The sequence below is a fragment of the Halichoerus grypus genome, chromosome 14 (genome assembly GCF_964656455.1).
Source record: "Halichoerus grypus chromosome 14, mHalGry1.hap1.1, whole genome shotgun sequence".
In the NCBI taxonomy this organism is placed as follows: Eukaryota; Metazoa; Chordata; class Mammalia; order Carnivora; family Phocidae; genus Halichoerus; species Halichoerus grypus.
The window spans coordinates 82022005-82045166 of record NC_135725.1 but is presented as its reverse complement, the minus strand read 5'-3'; the positions used below and the strand labels follow the sequence as shown (position 1 = coordinate 82045166).

The 23162-nt window shown below is 38.8% G+C and overlaps 1 protein-coding gene and 1 pseudogene across 1 annotated transcript; both read right to left on the bottom strand.

The window, feature by feature from the left end:
* Nucleotides 1-8729: 8729 nt before the first annotated feature.
* On the bottom strand, nt 8730-9682 carry LOC118545556 (olfactory receptor 1J4-like; annotated as a pseudogene).
* A 2724-nt stretch (nt 9683-12406) lies between these two features.
* Nucleotides 12407-13339, bottom strand: LOC118545555 (olfactory receptor 1J4-like). The gene has a single exon (XM_036107907.2). The coding sequence runs from the start codon at nt 13337-13339 to the stop codon at nt 12407-12409; it is 933 nt and encodes a 310-aa protein (XP_035963800.2).
* Nucleotides 13340-23162: the final 9823 nt, after the last annotated feature.

Genomic DNA, 23162 nt, shown 5'->3' with positions numbered 1-23162 from the left:
CATTTTCATTTATTCTTCAGTCCACTGTAATCTAGATTCTGTTCCCTGCACTCACTGACATATTACATCACCAAAATCCTTCTTATTCCTCAATTCAATGGGTGGTTTTCAAAACTTACCCTTCTCTTCCCTTAGCTTCAGTGGTCCCACATTTTTTCCTTCTGTGTCTCTGTTGTTTGATGTCTTTTGGGGACACTCTTTCTTTGTCATTTTCTTGACTGTCAGTGTTCCTTATGGTCTGTATTCAGCCCTGTTCTCTTCCCTTCCCTTGCTTTTCTTTCCCTCTCTCCCTTCTCCCCCACTTATTCTCTCCTCTCTAATCTTGAACTTTTTTCTCAACTTTTCTTACTCATCTCATTTCTTTTTAGGCAATCTCATCCTCTTGTATATTGATGGTCCATGAATTTCTCTCTTCAAAATATATCTACCTGCCCCCTGACTTTCTTATGGATGACCCATAGTACTTCACACTAAGTTGTTAAAAACTTCTCAGGTCTGGGGCACCTGGGTGGCTCAGTCAGTTTTGTCTGCCTTCGGCTCAGGTCATTAAAACAGGGTCCTGGGATCAAGTCCCACATTGGGCTCAGTGGGGAGTCTGCTTCTCCCGCTTCTTCTGCCCCTCCCCCAGCTTGTGCTCCCTCTCACTCACTCGCTCTCAAATAAATAAATAAATAAAATCTTAAAAAAAAACCTTTCCAAGTCTGTTTTTATTTCTATGTCTCCTATCTCAGTAAATAGCTCAGCCATACAAACTGCTGTCCAACCCACACATTTAGAGAGATTTTAAATGCCTTCATTTTCTATAGTCTATCAAAATCAATTCATATCAAAATGACCACATTCTTTAGATTCTGACTCTGAAGGAGACTTGAATCCATATAGTTCTTTCCAACTCCATTGTCTCCTAGACAGACTTTATAACCTCCCACCTAACCAGCTGTGGCCACTTCCTAACAAGTCTCTTTGCTTCTTGCCTGGCATCCCATCACTCCATCCTTGCCCTTCCAACATCCCCTCCAGCTGCTGCTAACAAATGCTCATTATCCATTCTTCACCTACTGTGATAGTTTTTAATATGACACTGTCAATCTTCTGATCAAATCCTTCTATGGCTCTCTCTTTGCTTTTGGATAAAGTATAGATTGTTCATCATGTCTTCCAAGGTTCTGCATGATTCATTCCTGCTAATTTCTCTGGCCTCATATGAACCTCTTCCCCTGTTGAAGCGTACATTTCAGCCAATCTGATTTTCCTGATACTAGTTTCCCAAATTTGTCATCCTTCCTTTTCTCCAGGTCTTCTCCTATTCCTCTGGTTTTTTTTGCCTTCCCAATGCTCTGTCTCTATGCTGTCCGTGTCACTTTTTGCTTGTTTGAATTGTCTTGGGTCTCTGCTGACTTGTAACTTCCTAAAGCCTACCTTACTGGATCCCTTAATTTTGGGTCTGATACCCCTCCTCTGTGCTCTTATGGCAGTCAGCGCCCACCCTCACTACAACATTTGACACACTGTTCCTTTTGTCCCGCCTCCTAGATTGGGAGCTCTTGCAGAAAAAAAACAACAACAATAACAACTGTGTTTTCAAATCTTTACTCACTATACCTCATAATATTCTTGCCACATAGAAGTTACACAACATTTTGAGTAAATGAATGAGTAAATGAATGAATTATTGAAAAAAATAGTGAATGAAAATGCTATCTCCTCCACTTGATTCTATGTCTCTTCTCTAATTTTGCCAATCTGAATGGAGTAGGTTTCTGAAGGCTTCTCACACTCATGGTTAAAGAATATATATTGAAAAAAAAGAAGAATATATATTGAGCCCTGAGTGTGTGCAAACTATCATTATGTGTCATGACTGACTAAATAAATAAATAAATAAAAATCCTGCACACATTCAGGTGTTTCTAAAGGAAGAAAAAAATCCCTCTATTTTTGAGAAACAGAAGCCCAACTATTCCTCAATAAATGTTTTTATTTCCCAGAGACTAGTAGCAACTCTCTTCCCAGTTTCATATTAAATGTGAGAAGGATGTTCGTATGTTCATCCGAACATACGAACTCTGTTCATAATAACAGAGCCTGTTATTATGAGAGAGGCATCATGGTGCAGTGGAATTAGGCTTTAGGTTTGAAGTTACTGTGTTTGGGTTTCAGTCCTCATTTGGCATTTTTTTGAGCACTCTCAAATACAATAAAATGGGAGAAATGCTATATACCTCAGGAATTACTGGGAGGGTTAAATGAGTTTAATGATGTGAAAATTCTTTTTTTTTTAATTATTTATTTATTTATTTGACAGAGAGAGACACAGTGAGAGAGGGAATGAATACAGGCAGGGGGAGTGGGAGAGGGAGAAACAGGCTTCCCATGGAGCAGGGAGCCCAATGTGGGCCTTGATCCCAGGACGCTGGGATCATGACCTAAGCTGAAGGCAGACATTTAACGACTGAGCCACCCAGGTGCCCCCGGTTTGAAAATTCTTTACAAATAAGTGAATCTGCAAACGAGTCCTCATTTATATTCCCAAAGGAGTTGACTATCGTATATGGCAAAGACACATCTCCACTGGGAATGGTTAAGGGAAATGCAGTAATTATTTCCAAATTGTCCAACACCAGAAATTTGTGGCCTTGATCCCCTGGTTCCCAACCTAGCTGATAAAAATTGATACCTTTGTCATTGTCTTGGATCTGGTGAAAAAGAGAGTGTACCTCCTCTTCATTTGAGGGTTGAGCTTGTGACTTTTTTCCCTGTCCCAGATCTAAATAGTTCGGAGAGAAAATGAAAAATTATTTCCCATCCTAGAGCTGACAGTCCTTGAATTTATCATTACTGAGTTAGGTAAGAATAATGCTTATAGACTTCACTCAACAGTAAGTGTGTGTGTGTGTGTGTGTGTGTGTGTGTGTACACGTGTGTGAATGATCTGCTACAGAAATCTTGCATATGATTATACTTTTGCCAAACACTTATAATTTTGTTGTATCATCTCTAATAACTTTGGTGAACATAATAATTATAATTCCTTAAGGTTGGTATTTCCTTGTAGGAAAATGTTACCTCTTTTACAGTTTTGCTGAATATATGGCATGCATTCACACTATGAGAAAAACTTCCCAGGTTAAAAAATAATAATAATATAATCTGCATTGTTTTTGCAAATAGTTATAAATATGCCTACCTACAATTTTCTGTTATGAGAAGCTATCTTTGTAGATCCTATAGCTGGTATGCTAGTCTCTGTATTTGCTTTTGATCATTTGATTAAGGACTGAAGCCATGCAACCACCGAACTGCTTGGGGGAAATTACAGATCCCATCTTCTTCTCCTTACTGAGGAGCACATATCCAGATGTCTCTTTTCCATCAAACCATGCTCTGAGGCAGTATATCATGGTGGTTAGGAACATAGATTTGAAATCAGATAGATCTGGGATTGAATGATCTGTCCATAATTTTCATGCTGAATGATTTTAGGCAAATTACTCATACTCTCCGAGCCCTAGTTTCCAACTGGTTAAATGAAAAAAAAATGCCTTTTTTGTGGTCCTGTTAGGCTGAGATGATATAAAGTACATGTCACAGCAGCTGGCCTATATTATTCACACAATAAATATGTGATTAATGAATGATTTTTATTATAATGTTATTGTTATCATGATTATTAATATTACCTTCTAGGCACATATCTTGAAGGCACAGGTTTTCATTAATCCTCAAACTTCCTGATTTACTTCCTAAAATTCTTTTATTTTATTTTTTTAATTTAAATTCAATTAGCCAACACATAGTATACTTCCTAAAATTCTTGAGTGCTCTCAGGCAACAAGTTCTGTCTTATTTGAGGGTATAATTAATGAAGGCATGTAATATAGTGGGAACAAAACAGTCTTTGAAGACAGATAGACCTGGGATCAAATTCCAAATTTACCAGATACTAGTGCTATCTAACATTGGGCAAGTTTCATCACTGAGTTCCAGTGTTCTTGTCTCTAAAATGAGGATCTGGATGTCTATGTCGAAAGGTTGGGAAAGGAAATGAACAGTATTTGAAAAGCACCTGGCACAAATTAGGTGCTAAGTCAGATTTTATTAACAATGTGACTATTTTTAGCCTTATAGCAGCCCAACTGCAAAGATGGTGAATTTGTTTTTTGTCTGCAAGCTCTACTTTCACTCTGCCTGTAATCCCCAACCTTCTCTTGTCTTCACTTTGTCTGAGGAGGTCAGTGCCCTTGTTCTGCCATCCAAACCTGGTCCCCAAATATGAATGGCTCCCAGCCATCCCGTCTCAGTGAGAGGGTTGGCCATGGGAATTTCTCTTCCAGGAATATTTACTTTAGTTGGGAACTTAAAGCCTTTTTTTTCTTGCTGAATGAATTTCAAGTACCAGCAGCCTATTGAGTGTGATATTTTGGGTGGGGATGTGGAAGTTTCAGTGTTGTTCTGGAAATCACACTATATAGGCATCGTTCTGCATGTTCCCCCAAGAAAAACTGACCCAGATAATTTGAAGAATCTCAAGTAAATTAGAGAGAGTGTTCTGTCATTCATTTTCCACAATCCATGAAGATGTTGGGGTCAAGGTTGGGTCCAAAGTGCTGGAATCCTGTGCAGAAAGCTAGAGGCTTCTGCTTCTAGGACTAAGTAGAAAACTCCCTTTCACCTATTTCTGGGATACCTAATAGAAAACCATTCATAAATATTATGATTTGATATCTGGTTCCAGACATTATAGTGTGTGGCTCCCTTTGCTGTCGCCTTTGAAAGTTATTGTTCAACATGAATTTTCAACTACTAGATTAAAATGGATCATGATTACACTCTTCCTTTCACTCATTTGGGGGTGGGGGATCCAGGTCTGGTGGTACATGGTTGCCTTCCAGATCCAGTTGACAAAGCAATGGTGAGGCCAAGTCCTCATCATAAACACGTCTGTTCCTAGGCTCTCTGTTTTCCTCCATTGTTGTATTAGTTTATCTTTGTAAAGATACATTTTGTTGTAATCAATATACCTTTACAATAAGCTTTGATATGTTATAGTGAATCCCTGCCTTCTCTTTTAAAAAAACACGTAGATATTTTGATAAATATTGATTTAGGTTAGGAAATAAATCTCTTATAGGCTACTTTAGAGACACTGAAAAGATTAGAATTCCTTTTAAAAATCACATTTGGCTTTTATTTTATTTTATTTTTTTTTAAATTTTTTTATTGTTATGTTAATCCCCATACATTACATCATTAGTTTTAGATATAGTGTTCCATGATTCATTGTTTGTGCATAACACCCAGTGCTCCATGCAGAACGTGCCCTCCTCAATACCCATCACCAGGCTAACCCATCCTCCCACCCCCCTCCCCTCTAGAACCCTCAGTTTGTTTTTCAGAGTCCATCGTCTCTCATGGGTCTTCTCCCCCTCCGATTTCCCCCCCTTCATTCTTCCCCTCCTGCTACATTCTTCTTCTTCTTTTTTTCTTTCTTAACATCTATTGCATTATTTGTTTCAGAGGTACAGATCTGAGATTCAACAGTCTTGCACAATTCACAGCGCTTACCAGAGCACATACCCTCCCCAGTGTCCATCACCCAGTCACCCCATCCCTCCCACCCCACCCCCCACTCCAGCAACCCTCAGTTTGTTTCCTGAGATTAAGAATTCCTCATATCAGTGAGGTCATATGATACATGTCTTTCTCTGTTTGACTTATTTCGCTCAGAATAATACCCTCCAGTTCCATCCACGTCATTGCAAATGGCAAGATCTCATTCCTTTTGATGGCTGCATAATATTCCATTGTGTATATATACCACATCTTCTTTATCCATTCATCTGTTGATGGACATCTTGGCTCTTTCCACAGTTTGGCTATTGTGGACATTGCTGCTATAAACATCGGGGTGCACGTACCCTTTCGGATCCCTACTTTTGTACAAAGAAGAATCTTTTTAAGATAAAAACTTAGGGGAATATCTTCAATTTATTTTGGGAAATAAAAATTTCTTAAATCAGATATGAAGTTAGCCACATAGGAAAAAAATGTAATACATATGACTACATTAAGATATATAATCTTTTTTTTTAGGATTTTATTTATTTATTTGAGAATGAGTGAGAGAGAGAGGACGAGCAGGGTGAGGAGCAAGGGGAGAAGCAGGCTCTCTGCTGAGCAGGGGAGCCCTATGTGGAGCTTGATCCTGGGACTTGAGGATCATGACCTGAGCCGAAGGCACACGCTTAACGTACTGAGCCACCCAGGTGCTCCTAAGATATATAATCTTAATATATAATGACTACATTAAGATATATAATTCATCAAAAGACCCATAAAGATTATGGAAAAGGAAGCCGAAATGCTAAGCAAAATAAGTCAGTCAGAGAAAAGACAAATATCATATGATTTCACTCATATGTGGAATTTAAGAAACAAAAGGGATGAACAGGAAAGGAAGGGAAAATAAAATAAGATGAAAACAGAGAGGGTGGGGTGCCTGGGTGGCTCAGTCGTTAAGCGTCTGCCTTCAGCTCAGGTCATGATCCCAGGGTCCTGGGATCGAGCCCCCAGTTGGGCTCCCTGCTCAGCGGAGAGCCTGCTTCTCCCTCTCCCACTCCCCCTGCTTGTGTTCCCTCTCTTGCTGTCTCTCTCTATCAAACAAATAAATAAAACCTTAAAAAAAAGAAAGAAAACAGAGAGGGAGACAAACCATAAGAGACTCTTAACTATAGGAAACAAACAGGTTTGCTGGAGGGTAGGTGGATGGGGGGATGAATTGGGTGATGGGAATTAAGGAGGGCACTTGAAGTAATGAGCACTGGGTGTTGCATGCAACTGATGAGTCACTAAATTCTACCTCTGAAACTAAAAAAAAAGAAGAAAAAGCAACCCTTAAATCTTCAAATACTACATCAAGAACTAATGATGTACTATATGTTGGCTAATTGAACATAATAAAAAATAACTTGAAAAATTAAAAAAAAAAGAAAAAGCAAGCCACATTATAGAAGAATAAATTCTCAATTCATATATCCAGCAAAGGGTTTATATCCAGGAATATATATATACATGAAGAACTCCTAGAAACCAATAAGAAGAAACAGACTACCCAATAAAACAGCAGCAAATGACTAAAAACAGACCATTTACAAGAGAGGATACCCAAATTACCAATAAGCACAGGTAAAGGAGATAAACGACATGAGTTATCAGACAAATGCAAATTAAAACCATAACACATGACTTCTACAAACCCATAAGAATGTGTACAGTAGAAAAGATGGACAGTATAAATGTTGGTGAGTGAGTATATTACAGGGAGGAGCACTTTGTCTAACTTTTTAAAATATTATCCATGAATTAATTGAAATGGACATAAATTTTCATCCAAAAATTCCATTTTGAGGTATATACACAAGCCCCAAACTGGGAACTACCCAAATGTCAATCAGAACTAGAATGGAAGATAAATTAAGCAGTATAGACACAATTGGAAACTATAAAGCCACGAGAATGAGTTAACCATAACTATACAGAACAAAACAAAATGGGAACACAAAAGAGTACATACTCTATGCTTTATCTATAAAACAGCCAAACTGACCAATCATATATGATATCAAAATAATGGCAATAAAATAATATGGTTAAACACATGATTTTTTGAAGTCACACATGTCTGAGGTTAAATCTTGTGACAGCTACTCAGTTGCTATCCCTGGGTTTTAGTTTGGTTCTCTGTAAATATGAAAAATATTAACATCTTTATAAGAGAAATGTGCTCAGGAGTAAATAAATATACATTTAAATGCTTGATGAATGCCAGCTGCAATAGCTACTCTCATCTGTTTCATAGATACAGCAGTTTGGTGACTTCTGGATTTCTCACACATGGAATAAGTGAGCTCTAGTGGTATTGTGAAAACTCAGATAGATTTGTGTTGATATCAATACCAGATAGGGTTACAAAGAAAAAAATAAAGATTCTAAAACTTCCTAAAGCCCAGGGAAAGGGGCACCGAAGTTTCACAAGCTTGCAGAGAACTTCAGGGTACAGGAGGGCTTGTAGTTTCACTGCAGAACATTAATGCGCACAATCCAGACAGCAGGTAGAGAAAAAGAACAATCAGGTGAACATAAATATGAGAAGAAACATAAAATGAGACCAAGAAAAGAAAGTTAAGAGTTAAAAGTGTTGTTAATAAGACCTAGCCCTTCAACAGATGAATGGATAAAGAAGATGTGGTCCATATATACAATGGAATATTACGCAGCCATCAGAAAGGATGAATACCCACCATTTGCATTGACATGGATGGAAATGGAGGGGATTATGCTAAGTGAAATAAGTCAAGCAGAGAAAGTCAATTATCATATGGTTTCACTCATATGTGGAACATAAGGAATAGCACGGAGAACCATAGGGGAAGGGAGGGAAAACTGAAGGGGAAGAAATCAGAGAGGGAGACAAACCATGAGAGACTCTGGACTCCAGGAAACAAACAGGGTTACAGAAGGGGTAGCCGGATGATGGGTATTAGGGAGGGCGCATGTTGTGTTGAGCACTGGGTGTTATATGCAACTAATGAATAATTGAATGCTACATCAAAAACTAATGATGTACTGTATGTTGGCTAACTGAACATAATAAAAAAATTTTTTAAATAAATAAATAAATTCGTTAAAAAAAAGACCTAGCCAAGTTACAACTTTTAGAAGAAACACTTTTACAGCCCCCAAGAGTACCCATGACAGCAAGGTTGAATGAACAACACCAGGGACTCTTTAGAGTCCTTGGCTCTAAAGATTTTCTGAAGAACACGTTTCATGTCCTTATTCTTCAGGCTATAGATGAAGAGGTTCAGCATGGGGGTGACCACCGTGTACATCACAGAAGCAAGTACGTTGCCTGATGAAGGGAAAAAGTAAACACCAGCAATTGTCCCATAGTATAAAAACACTACAGAGAGGTGGGAACCACATGTAGACAAGGCTTTGAAGTTTCTTTTGAAGGAGAGGACCTTCAGAATGATACCTGCTGTGTGGATATATGAGCCCAAGATACCACTCAATGGCAGGATGAAGATCAGTCCTCCCTCAATGAGAATAAGCAGCTTATTGCAGGAGGTGTTGAGCAGGAGGACTTTAGCACAACAGCAAGATTACAAAAGTGGAGAACGATAGTTCCTGCACAGGACAACCAGTCCATGAAGAAGGCATGCAACAGAGCATGGGTACAAGATAAAAACCAGGACCTAGCCACTAGGATGATACAAAACTCATTCCTCAAGATGGTGGTATAATGGAGAGGGTAACAGATGGCCACATACCTGTCATAGGCCATCACTGTGAGAAGAAAGCTATCAATACAACTAAAATTAGTGAAGAAATACATTTGTGAAATACACCAAGCATAGGGGATGGACTGATCTCAAGCATCCATGTTTATCATCATCTTAGGAATAGTGACAGATGAAAAGGAGACATCTGTGAAGCCAAGTGGCTGAGGGAGAAGTATGGGGGTGTGGAGGCGAGAATCTAGCCTGATGAGCAGGTTCCCCAGCACTGTGGTCAGATATATGCCTAGGAACAGGGCAAAGAACATGACCTGTTGCTCCAGCCGGATGGGGGAGCCCAGGAGGAGGAACTTGGACATGCAGCTCTGGTTCTCTGACCTCATACTGCTTTTCTATATGCTAGGGGTGAAGAAGTTTTGGGAATCTCAGAAACCTAGAAAGAACTATCACATCTCATACTGTAATTTTTTTGGAAAACAATAAATTTTTAACTAAACGCATTAATTTCTCACACCTGTGAAGGCATGTACCTTCACTCTGTCCCATTCTGGCTCCAGGAAAACATCTCACCCAAGAGCAGCCAACAAGACCTCATTGCATAAAGTAAGAGGGTGTTTGCTGTTTTACTCAACCATTGTTCCACTGAACATTGAGTCTGTATCAGGACCTCTACTAAGGGATGAGAATGTAGACATAAACAAGAAAGGCAAAGACCTTGCCCTCTATGAGTATAGATCTTGATGAATGTAGAGGGATAATTTACTACACCAAGACACGGCCCAATTGTAATAGTTCACTATGGCAGAAATAGTTGATGACCCTTGGAAAACTGGTGTCAGTTGTTTCTGCCTTAAAATGACATGAGACTCCAGTGCTGAGGTGGCATTGTTGGGGTGTTGTCATGCTCCTCCTGTGAACCTGGCTCCATGATATCAGACTAGTGATTTTATACTTGATCAGTTGGTTAAAGTGGTGTCTGCTAGATTCTCTACTGTAAAGTTACTATTTTAATTTCTGTAATTAGTATCATTTGAGTAGATACTTTAAAATGATATAACCATAACTTTTTTCTTATTAAAATTTCACCCACTATGTTTAACACTTTTTTCCCTTTTGCTCTTTTGTTTTGTTTCTTAAATTCCACGTATGAGTGAGATCATATGGTATTTGTCTTTCTCTGACTTATTTCACTTAGAATAATACTCTCCAGCTCCATCCATGTTGTTGCAAATGGCAATATTTCATTCCTTTTGATAGCTGAGTATTATTCCATTGTATGTGTGTGTGTGTGTGTGTATACTACATCTTAGCGTGTGTGTGTGTGTGTGTGTGTACCACATCTTATTTTTTTTTCTCAGATCTAGGGTTAGGGTTAGGGCCAGGGTGAGAGTATGTGCCTGGTATCCTGTAGTTCGGACACTCTGGAAGACATATGGAGGTTCCTCAAAAAGTTAAAAATAGAGCTACCCTATGACTCAGCAATTGAACTACTAGGTTTTTACTCCAAAGATACAAATGTAGTGATCTGAAGGGACACCTGCACCCCAATGTTTATAGCAGCAATGTCCACAATAGCCAAACTATGAAAAGAGCCCAGATGTTCATAGACAGATGAATGGATAAATAAGAGGTGGTATATATATACAATGGAATAATACTCAGCCATCAAAAGGATGAAAACTTACTATTTACATCGACATGGATGGAACTGGAGGGTATTATACTGAGCAAAATAAGTCAATCAGAGAAAGACAATTATCATATGGTTTTACTCATATGTGGAATATAAGAAACAGGGCAGAGGACTGTAGAGGAAGGGAGGGAAAACAGAATGGGAAGAAATCAGAGGGAGACAAACCATGAAAGACTCTTAACTATAGAAATCAAACTGAGGGTTGCTGGAGGGGAGGTGGGTGGTGGGATGGAGTAATTGGGTGACAGGCATTAAGGAGGGCACATGATGTGATGAGCACTCAGTGTTATATGCAACTGATGAATTATTGAACTCTACACCTGAAACTAATGATATACTATATGTTGGCTATTTAAGTTTAAATAAAAATTTAAAAAAGAAAACATATAGTCATGTGAAAAACATAAATTCAAATATATCATATTAAATGTTACTAGATCAAATTCCCCAGAAATACAAGGATTATGAATCTATCTAAAAAGAACACAACCTAACTTCACAGTGCTAACAAGGAATGTCTCACAGATATAAGGACATAGAACAGTTTAAAGAAAATTGATGGAAAAGAAATACCATGTGGGTAGCCAGGTGATGGGTATTAAGGAGGGCACGTGTTGTGATGAGCACTGGGTGTTATACACAACTAATGAATTGTTGAACACTACATCAAAAACTGATGATGTACTATATGTTGGCTAACTGAACATAATAAAAAAAAGACATAACATGTAAACCTAACCAAAAGAAAGCTGACATAGCTCTACTAATAATCAGAAGAAGTAGATGAGAAGATGTTAAGGCAGGAGCTGCTGCTAGAGATAAAGAGAAATATCTCCTATTTATAAATGCAGTGGTATGATGTTAAATGAATAAAAATAGCTCTCAGAGAGGAGCCTTGCTTTGTAGCCTTTGCCAGTTACCATAGTGTAATTATTTCCAGTATGGCTGATTTCAGTCTACCAATGTGATATCATTGAATGTGGAGTCGAAAGAGATGTTCACATTCAACTTGAAGCCAATGTAAGCCAGCTTCAGCATACCACTGCTTTAAAGAATCAGTACACAGGAGCAGATCATGATGAATCTGCATGTCATCAATAACATAGCATATAAATTACATAAGCTATAACTGGGCATATCTAAAAGGGGAAAAAATAAATCCACAATTACAATTATGCAGCATGCTTCACAAGATTTTGCACATTTAAGAGATGATGAACAAGGAGGAAAAAATTAACGGTAAAGAATATTTAACAATCCAAGTAACAAACTTGACCTGGTGGACATATTAACAACACTATGACAGCAGAACGTATATTCGTTTTAAGTTACATAGAGTAGCCAACCATACAATAGTTTTAGGAGATATATCTCACTGTGCATGACTACAATAATCGGATTTAGTGATTGTCACTTAAAAGTTAGCCCTCTTGACAAATATTTCTAGGGCCTGTTTTATACCTTTGTTCCTCAGGCTATAGATAAAGGGATTCAGCATATGGGTAACTACAGTATACATGACCGAAGCAATTATGTCTTTGTCACTGCAGTCCCATGATGAGGAGAAAAAGTAAACACCTGCAAGTGTCCCATAGTATAAAGACACCACAAAAAGATGGGAGCCACAGGTAGAAAAGGCTTTAAAGAGTCCCTTAGTAGAGGGGATCCTCAGGACAGTTGTCCCTATACGGATATATGAGCCCAAGATACTACTCAAGGGCAGGATGAAAAACATTCCTCCTTCAGTAAAGATGACCAGTTCATTGAGAGAGATGTCTGAGCAGCTCATCTTCAGGAGCACAGTAAGGTCGCAGAAGAAGTGGGGGATGGTATTATCAGCACAGAAGGACAGTTGGACCAAGAGAAGGGTGTGCAACAGGGCATGGATGCAACAGAAGAACCAGGACCCAGCTACTAATGAGATACACAGCTCCTGCCTCATGACAGTGGTGTAGTGGAGTGGCTGACAGATGGCCACATACCTGTCATATGCCATCACTGCAAGAAGGAAGTTGTCAAGACAAACAAAAACTATGAAAAAATACATCTGAGAAATGCACCCCACATAAGGAATGGATTGTTGCTGAGTCTGCATGTTCATGAGCATCTTTGGAACTATAATAGATGAAAGGGAAATATCAGAGAAGGCCAAGTGGCTGAGGAAGAAGTACATGGGGGTGTGGAGGTGAGAGTCCAACCTGATGAGCAGGATGATGAGCAGGTTCCCCAGCACTGTGGTCAGGTACATGCCCAGGAACAGGGTGAAGAATACACCCTGCTGCTCTGGCTGGATGGGGAGCCCCAGGAGGAGGAACTCAGACACGCTGCTCTGGTTCTCCTTCCTCATGCTGTTTTCATCTCTTCTGGCAATTGGGGAAAATAGGGAATGTCAGTAAACATGTCATAACATTTATGTTTATTTCTCACAACTCTTGGTGCATGAGTTAATTTTTTTAACGGTTTATATATTTATTTATTTATTTATTTATTTATTTATTTATTTATTTATGCTATGTTGTGTTATGTTATGTTATGTTATGTCACCATACAATACATCATTGGTTTTTGATGTAGTGATCCATGATTCATTGTTTTTGTATAACACCCAGTGCTCCATGCAGTATGTGCCCTCCTTAATACCCATCACCAGGCTAACCCATCCCCCCACCCCCCTCCCCTCTAAAACCCTCAGATTGTTTCTCAGAGTCCATAGTCTCTCATGGTTCATCTCTCCCTCTGACTTCCCCCCCCTTCATTTTTCACCTCCTTCTCCTAATGTCCTCCATGCTATTCCTTATGTTCCACAAATAAGTGAAACCATATGATAATTGACTTTCTCTGCTTGACTTATTTCACTTAGCATAATCTCTTCCAGTCCCATCCATGTTGATGTAAAAGTTAAGAATTTCAGACCGATATCCCTGATGAATATGGATTCCAAAATTCTCAACAAAATCCTGGCTAATAGGATCCAACAATACATTAAAAGGATCATCCACCACGACCAAGTGGGATTTATCCCCAGGATGCAAGGGTGGTTCAACATTCGCAAATCAGTGTGATAGAACACATTAATATGAGGAGAGAGAAGAACCATATAGTCCTCTCAATTGATGCAGAAAAAGCATTTGACAAAATACAGCATCCTTTCCTGACTAAAACTCTTCAGAGTATAGGGATAGAGGGAACATTCCCCAAGTTCATAAAATCCATCTATGAAAAACCCACAGCGAATATCATCCTCAATGGGGAAAAGCTGTTCCTTTCGCTTAAGATCAGGAACATGTCAAGGATGCCCACTCTTGCCACTATTGTTCAACGTAGTACTAGAAGTCCTAGCAACAGCAATCAGACAACAAAAAGAAATAAAGGTATTCAAATTGGCAAAGAAGAAGTCAGACTCTCTCTTTTCACAGATGACATGATACTTTATGTGGAAAGCCCCAAATACTCCACCCCCAAATTACTAGAACTCATACAGCAATTTAGTAATGTGGCAGGATACAAAATCAATGCACAGAATCAGTTGCTTTCTTATATACTAACAGTGCATGAGTTAATTTGTCCATCTCTAGCTCTAATGATATATGAAACTGTCACATTAACCAGATTTTTTTCCCAAAACAACTAAAGGACATTTATTCTTTATCCAACAAATATTTATTTATTTATTTATTTTAAAGATTTTATTTATTTATTTGACAGAGAGAGACAAAGGGAGAGAAGGAACATAAGCAGGGGGAGTGGGAGAGGAAGAAGCAGGCTTCCTGCTGAGTAGGGAGCCCGATGCGGGACTCGATCCCTCAACAAATATTTATTGAACAAAAGCTTTGTCCCGTATTGAGTACATAGTAGTGAACAAGAAATAGGAAGTCTCTATGTTCAAGGAGTTTATATCTTTATATCAAGCCAGGTTCACAAACATCAGATTCGGGGAAAGATAATAAAAATTCCTCCTATTACCTATTATGTTACAGGCATGGTGCTGAATAATTTGTGTGCATTGCCTCATTTATCCTCAAAATAGCATGATGAAGTAAGAATAGTTACCTCTCCTTTGCCAGTGAAGAATCTGAGCCAGAGAGAGGAAGTCACTTCCTAAGATCATAAAACATATAAGAGCCAGACTGAACATTGGGCCCCAGTCTGCCATACTGCAGACACTGAGCTTACACTCATTAGTGTATAACACCTGCCCAGGACTGGAAATGCATGTGAACCTGCCTGCTTTATATATATATATATATATATATATATATATATATATATATATAGCTACTTTTGAAACACAGTTAAGGAAGTAGTTGAGTTCATAGGAAAGAACCAGAGGCCCCTAAGACAAGTACATGAAACATAAAACAACAACAACACACTCTAAACATTTGGAACCACATAAAATATGACTTATAAACAAAGTACAATATCACACATAATTACACACTGAGCTGACAGTTCAAGACCTCTTACCTATTTCTGGTCATGAGTAAATTCAGGAAACTTCTCCCCCAGACTGGGGAGCATATGTGTCTTTCTTCAGACTACACAATCTCATTTACTTAATTATGATGTCTGTCCAAGGATGAAAATGTGGGAGTTACGAAAGAGACGTGGGGCAAACACTTGAATTCAATGGGACTGATTAGGAGATCCCAGATCACACACACAAATGCCCTGCACTTGTTTAAAGGGGCAACACTTATTTAGACTTCTCTGCTCTTGTCTAAGAGAGGAAAAGAATAGGACTGGGGTCAATTACCCACACACACACGCACACACACACATACACAAACACACATGCACACACAAAGAAAATTCATGAAGAAAACATACTTATGTATCTGCATTGTACTGGCAAGGAAACACCACACAGACCCATACATATGTAGAATTCTAGACACAGAGACACACCTTGCCCACCTAGATTTCCCAGCTCACTCTGACCTGTGCCATTTTCCTGAGTCCTCAGCTTCTGTTGAGAACACCAGGAACAAAGAGTAAGAAGAAAGCCTCTGTGAACCCATGATCTCATGAGCTCTCTGTGTCTGTCCTTGAGCTCCAGGGCAACAGGCAGGAGATAACAATTTTACAAACCTCAGAGAGGACTCATGGAAAGTCTCTAAGCTCCTGGTTAAGGAAAGAATCAAGCAAACTAATGGCCACCAATTCCTATCAGACCTTCGGGAGGAGCCTGTGCGGGAACTGGAGGGACTGAGCTGTTAGATCCACCTGAGAGGGTGATCCAGATCTCAGGGACACTCTAGGCTCCTTTCTGCCTGTTCATAGTTCCAGGGGGGAAGTAGGAATGGCTTAGCCTCCATCACCAGTGTTGCCAATGCACTGGGTCAGCCCTCCCAACAGCACATTATGGTCCAGGAAGAATAAGTCTGGCTTCTGCAAACTTCCACACCACTTGCTACCATAAGCACTCAATCTAGCTTTAACTTCATATCCTGCAGGTCCCCTCTCTCCCTTGGGAGAGACTTCAGGGCGTGAAGGTGTACCTTTTCCAAGAGAGTGTAGAGGGAGTAGATTGAGTCCTTGGGCTCAGTTCTCAGAAGAACTGGGTCTGGGCTATGCCTCTCATTAATTGTTGGCCCTGAGCATATAAAGTAATCCCCGCAGCCCTGTTACATCACCTGTAAAGTGTGGATAAAAATACATTGTCCTCAGAAGTTATTCTTGAAATTAAATGAGATGTTTCATGCAAAAGCATATAATAAATGCACAATGGACATCAGCTCTTGTGATCATTATCTTTGTATCTTCCAAAAAAGATAATGATATCTAGAATCACTATTATTGCCATAGGATTGCTATTGAATGAATAATTGAATTAACTGATTAATTCTTCCAATCTAATAGTAAGAATTTATTCCTGCCCTAAGAGATTAAATGAGTTAAAACACATGAACTTAGAACTTTTTCTGGCATTTTCTAAGTCCTGAATAAACTTTGACTATTTTGTTGCTATGGTTTACAGACTCATTACCTTCAGCTGCTCACACATGCTCCCACATTTGTTTCATTAACATCTTAGTTATTGATAACTCCATGTTGTTCAAACCGAAATGTAGGAATCCTTTAGCTACCAGAGGAGAGCTGGGTGGGGGAATAGGTTCAGTAGGTGATGGGGATTAAGGAGCACCCTTGTTGTGATGAGCACTAGGTGTATGGATGTGTTGAATCACTATATTGTACACCTGACAATAATATTACTCTGTAAGTAAGCTAACTGGAATTTATTTATTTTTTTAAAGGTTTTATTTTAGTTATTTTATTTTGTGCAAATATCTTCATATCTTATTATCTCTCTTTTTTTAACTTAAATTTAATTAGCCAAGGTATAGTACATCATTAGTTTTTTATATAATGTTCAATGATTCATTAGTTGAATATAATACCCAGTGCTCATCATATTTTAATTTCCATCACCCAGTTACCCCATCCCCCCACCTACTTCCCTTTCCGCAACCCTCAGTTTGTTTCCCAGAGTCAAGAGTCTCATATGGTTTGTCTTCCTCTCTGATTTCTTCTCATTCAGTTTTCCCTCCCTTCCCCTAATGTCTCCTGCACTCTTCCTTATGTTCCACATATGAGTGAACCCATATGATAATTGTGTTTCTCTGATTGACTTATTTCACTTAGCATAATCCCTTCCAGTTCCATCCATGTCAATGTAAATGATGGAAATTCATCCTTTCTGATGGCTGAGTAATACTCCATTGTATATATGAACCACATCTTTATCCATTCATCTGTTGAAGGACATCTCCGTTCCTTCCACTGTTTGGGTTTTGTGGACATTGCTGCTGTGAACATTGGGGTGCAGGTGCCCCTTCTTTTCACTACATCTGTATCTTTGGGATAAATACCCAGTAGTGCAATTGCTGGGTCATAAGGTAGCTCTATTTTTAACGTCCTGAGTCCTCAGCTTCTGTTGAGAACACCAGGTTCCAGAGTGTTTGTACCAGCTTGCATTCCTACCAACAGTGTAAGAGGGTTCCCCTTTCTCCACATCCTCACCAACATTTTTTGTTCCCTGTGTTATTAATTTTAGCCATTCTGACTGGTGTAAGGTGTTATCTCATTGTGGTTTTGATTTGTATTTCCCTAATCACAAGTGATGTGGAGCATTTTTTCATGTGTGTGTTGGCCATTTGGATGTCTTCCTTGGAGAAGTGTCTGTTCATGTCTTCTGCCCATTTCTTGACTGGATTATTTGTTTTTGGATGTTGAGTTTGAAAAGTTCCTTATAGATCTTGGATACCAGCCCTTTATCTGTAATGTCATTTGCAAATATCTTCTCCCATTCCGTAGCTTGCCTTTTAGTTTTGTTGATTGTTTCCTTTGCTGTGCAGAAGCTTTTTATCTTGATGAAGTCCCAATAGTGCATTTTTGCTTTGGTTTCCCTTACCTATAGAGACATGTCTTGCAAAAAGTTTCTTTTTCCAAGGTTGAACAGGTTGCTGTCTATGTTCTCCTCTAGGATTTTGATGGATTCCTGTCTCACATTTAGATCTTTCATCCATTCTGAGTTTATCTTTGCATATGGTGTAAGAGAATGGTCCAGTTTCATTCTCCTGCATGTGGCTGTCCAGTTTCCCCAGCACCATTTATTGAAGAGAGTGTCTTTTTTCCATTGGATATTCTTTCCTGCTTTGTCGAAGATTAGTTGACCATAGAGTTGAGGGCCCATTTCTGGGCTCTCATTCTGTTCCATTGATCTATGTGTCTGTTTTTGTGCCAGTACCATGCTGTTGACCCTGGTAAGATTTTATTTATTTATTTATTTATTTGACAGAGAATAAGAGAGAGAGGACAAGCAGGGGGAGTGGTAGACAGAGGGAGAGGGAAAAGCAGGCTCCCCGCTGAGCAAGGAGCCCAATGCCGGGCTCGATCCCAGGACCCTGGGATTATGACCTGAGCTGAAGGCAAACACCTAACTGACTGAGCCACCCAACATCTCAACTAACTGGAATTTAAATAAAAACTTTTTTTTTTTTTTAATGTAGGAATCCTTGACTCCTACCTTTCTCTCACACTCCTCTCAATTCATCAGCAATTCTTGTCGGTTCCAACTTACAACCAAATACAGTATTCACCAAAATTTTACTACTTCCTCTGCTACCATTCCAGCCTATCATTTCTTAACTGTACTGTTGCAGTAGCTCTTAGGTGGTCCCCCTGCTTCCACACAGCCCCCTTCTCCAGCCAGAGTGATCCTTTTTAAAGCTGAATCATGTTACTCTTCTGCTGGGAAGCTTCCAAGTCTATACAAATAATTCACAGTAAAAATCAAATCATAAAGCCTAAAGGACCTAGGCCCTGTTGGCTTTAAAATTATCCGTCAAAAAAAAAAAAAAAACATATATATATATATATATCTCCTCCTGCTCTTCTACATGCTCACTCCCCTTCAGGGATGAATCTCATTTTTGTTGCTTGGACATAGCTGGCATTGTCACATCTCAGGATGTTACAGTTGCTGTACCTGCTCCCTGAAATACTTTTCCTGCAAATGCGCCAGTGGCTCTGTTCCCTGATGCCTTCAATTCTTTGTTCAAATATCACCTTCTGGGTGAGACCAGTTGTCATCACACCACTTAAAGTTGCAGCCTGTCCCCTGAATGCCTGATTTTTCCACAATACTACATTTTATATCACTTAAAAACCATGAAACTTACATATTAAGTTTATTTTCATTGTCTCCCCACTAGAATATAAGCTCCACAAAAGGAAAATATTTTTGTCTGATTTATTCACTTCTAGAAATTTCCATAAACAATAGACACATTTAGCTTTTTCTTTTCTAGAAATCAAGTCATGCTGTTTGTGAAGCAAAAGATAACTCATTTTCATAACCTAGATTAAGAAGGCATAAGTAAGCTGTCCCCACAAAGAAAGTTCTAGTTAAAAAAATATATACAGCCTACATTGGTTTAGGGAATTTGGAAATGAGATTTAATGCACTATGCTCCTCTGCTGGGTTTTTGTCACAGGCAAAAACTGATTTAAGGATAATAAAGCCAAAATCTTTGCAATATGTTTAGATTTTAGGAAACAATCAGACACAATGTGTAACTAGCAACTACATTACAAATGCAGCCATTCTCAACTTTATTACTCTAAGCACTTGCAGGCACACATACTCTTTATAACTACAGGACATGATAGACAAAAGGACAAAGAAACTAAAATGTTTATTGTTATCTCATTTACATAAATTGATACTATGAATTATCATTAAATTTCATATTAGCCATTTTTTATACAAACAATAACATTTATTTGCCATTTTTTATTTTAATTCCAGCATAGTTAACATAATGTTATATTGGTTTCAGGTGTACAATTTAGTGATTCAACAATTCTATATATTACTCAGTGTCACATTAGCCATTTTATTTATTTTATTTATTTTAAGATTTTATTTATTTATTTGATAGTGAGAGACACAGCAAGAGAAGGAACACAAGCAGGGGGAGTGGGAGAGGGAGAAGCAGGCTTCCCGCGGAGCAGGGAGCCCAATGCGGGATCATGACCTGAGCCGAAGGCAGACGCTCAATGACTGAGCCACCCAGGCACCCCCACATTAGCCATTTTAATGACTTTTTGTTAATCTAAAACCATGTTCCACAAACCTTCATACTAATTCAACTGTAATGGTCCATATGATAATTTTGTTCTAAAGACAAGTAGCAGATCACATTTGAGAATTCTTTTTTTTATTTTATTATGTTACATTAGTCACCATACAATACATCATTAGTTTTTGATGTGGTGATCCATGATTCATTGTTTTCGTATAACACCCTGTGCTCTTTGCAGTACATGACCTCCTTAATACCCATTACCAGGCTAACCCATCCCCCCTCCAAAACCCTCAGATTGTTTCTCAGAGTCCATAGTCTCTCATGGTTCATCTCTCCCTCTGATTTCCCCCCCTTCATTTTTCCGTTCCTTCTCCTAATGTCCTCCCTGCTATTCCTTATGTTCCACTAATAAGTGAAACCATATGATAATTGACTTTCTCTGCTTGACTTATTTCACTTAGCATAATCTCCTCCAGTCCCATCCATGTTGATGTAAAAGTTGGGTATTCATCCTTTCTGATGGCTGAGTAATAGTCCATTGTATATATGGACCACATCTTCTTTATCCATTCATCTATTGAAGGGCATCTCGGCTCTTTCCACAGTTTCGCTATTGTGGACATTGCTTCTATGAACATTGGGGTGCATATGGCCCTTCTTTTCACTACATCTGTGTCTTTGGGGTAAATACCCAGTAGTGCAATTGCTGGGTCATAGGGTAGCTCTATTTTTAATTTTTTGAGGCACCTCCACGCTGTTTTCCAAAGTGGCTGTACCAACTTGCATTCCCACCAACAGTGTAAGAGGGTTCCCCTTTCTCCACAATCTCTCCAACATTTATTGTTTCTTACCTTGTCAATTTTTGCCATTCTAACTGATGTAAGGTGGTATCTCAATGTGTTATCATCATTAGCCATCAGGGAAATTCAAATCAAAAGCACACTTGAGAATTCTTATCTTTTCAGCCTGGTATCAAGTGTTAAGGGGCAAGAAGGTATAACTTATACAAAATGCAATGTTATTCAGACCTCTAATCTTAGTCTAAAATTGTTTCTCTTCTTCAAGAGGAAACATAATGTGTAATCTTCCTTCAGAAAAAGAAGTTCATGTATTTTGATATCATGGCAAGTCATTCTTATCTCTTCAGATGGATAAGGAAGTACCTTAAGATGTTGACTTTGCAAAAATGAGAGTTGCTGATAATGCCACATACCAAGGGTTATGTGAAAATAACGAGGACATGAAGAGATATAGCTAAAGCTAAGGCAATAGGTTATGGAGATCATAACCTGAATATTTTTATTTCAGTGGGTTCTAGAAAAATAGGCAGGGAATACAACCAGGCAGGGGTCCAAAAAGGGGAAGAGACCATTGAAATCAAGGAAAATGTGGAGGGCACCAGAAACAAGGACAGTCACTGTACAGTTAGCTTTTGCTGCGTAACAAACCATTCCAAAACTTAGTGACTTAAACAACAACCATTGTTTATATGACAATTCCATGGGCTGACAATTTGGGCTGGGAATGTGCTCAGCTGGATGGGGCTTCTTGTCTGGGTTTGGTTCTGTTGATCTCAACAAGGGCTCACTCATGCCTCTGCTGATACCTACCAGGCAGGTCACCTGGGAGCTGGTTGATTGTTAGCTGGAGAATCTTGGTTCTCCTCCATGTGGCCCCCATCTTCACACAGCCTAACTTGGACTAGTTGACATGGTGGTCTCAAGGTTCCAAGAGTAGCAGCAACAGAGTCTATGTAGGCTTGGAAATCTCACACCACTTTCACTGACTCTATTAGTCAAAGTCAACCACAAGTCCTGCCCAAAAGACTCAGTGGGTAGGGAAAAAACCACACTTGCAAGGAGGGGCTGCAAAGTAACTTGGCCATTTTTGCCACTTCCACAATTTTTCAAGGTGATGTCCCTGGAGACATCACTAGGAAAATTAAGAACATGGTATTAAGGAGGGTACGTGTTGTGATGAGCACTGGGTGCTATATGCAACAGATGAATCATTGAACACTACAAATAATAATAATAATAATAAAAATAAATAAACTTTATTTTTTTCTGATCCAACTTTAATCTTTTTTTTATTATGTTCAGTTAGCCACTGTATAGTACATAATTAGTTTTAATGTAGTGTTCAAGGATTCATCAGTTAAGTATAAATAAATAAACTTTAAAAATTAAAAAAATAAAAAATAAAACTTTAAAATTTAAATAGCAAAAAAGGATTAAGTAATGAGAAGTGAGTAAACAACTCAATATTGTGCATGACAAAGTTTAAAAAAGTGATTATGCTTTTCTATAAAAAAATTAAAGTTAAAAAAAGAACATGAGTGAGTAACGGCTACTTGGCAAAAATAATTTTCCTCCTATAGGGGCGCCTGGGTGGCTCAGTTGTTAAGTGTCTGCCTTTGGCTCAGGTCATGATCCCAGCGTCCTGGGATCGAGCCCCGCATCAGGCTCCCTGCTCTGTGGGAAACCTGCTTCTCCCTCTCCCACTCCCCCTGCTTGTGTTCCCTCTCTCACTGTGTCTCTCTCTGTCAAATAAATAAATAAAATCTTCAAAAAAAAT

Bases quoted from the DNA above. Each gene is read 5' to 3' on its own strand.
- LOC118545555 (XM_036107907.2), bottom strand. From the start codon at position 13,339: ATGAGGAAGGAGAACCAGAGCAGCGTGTCTGAGTTCCTCCTCCTGGGG.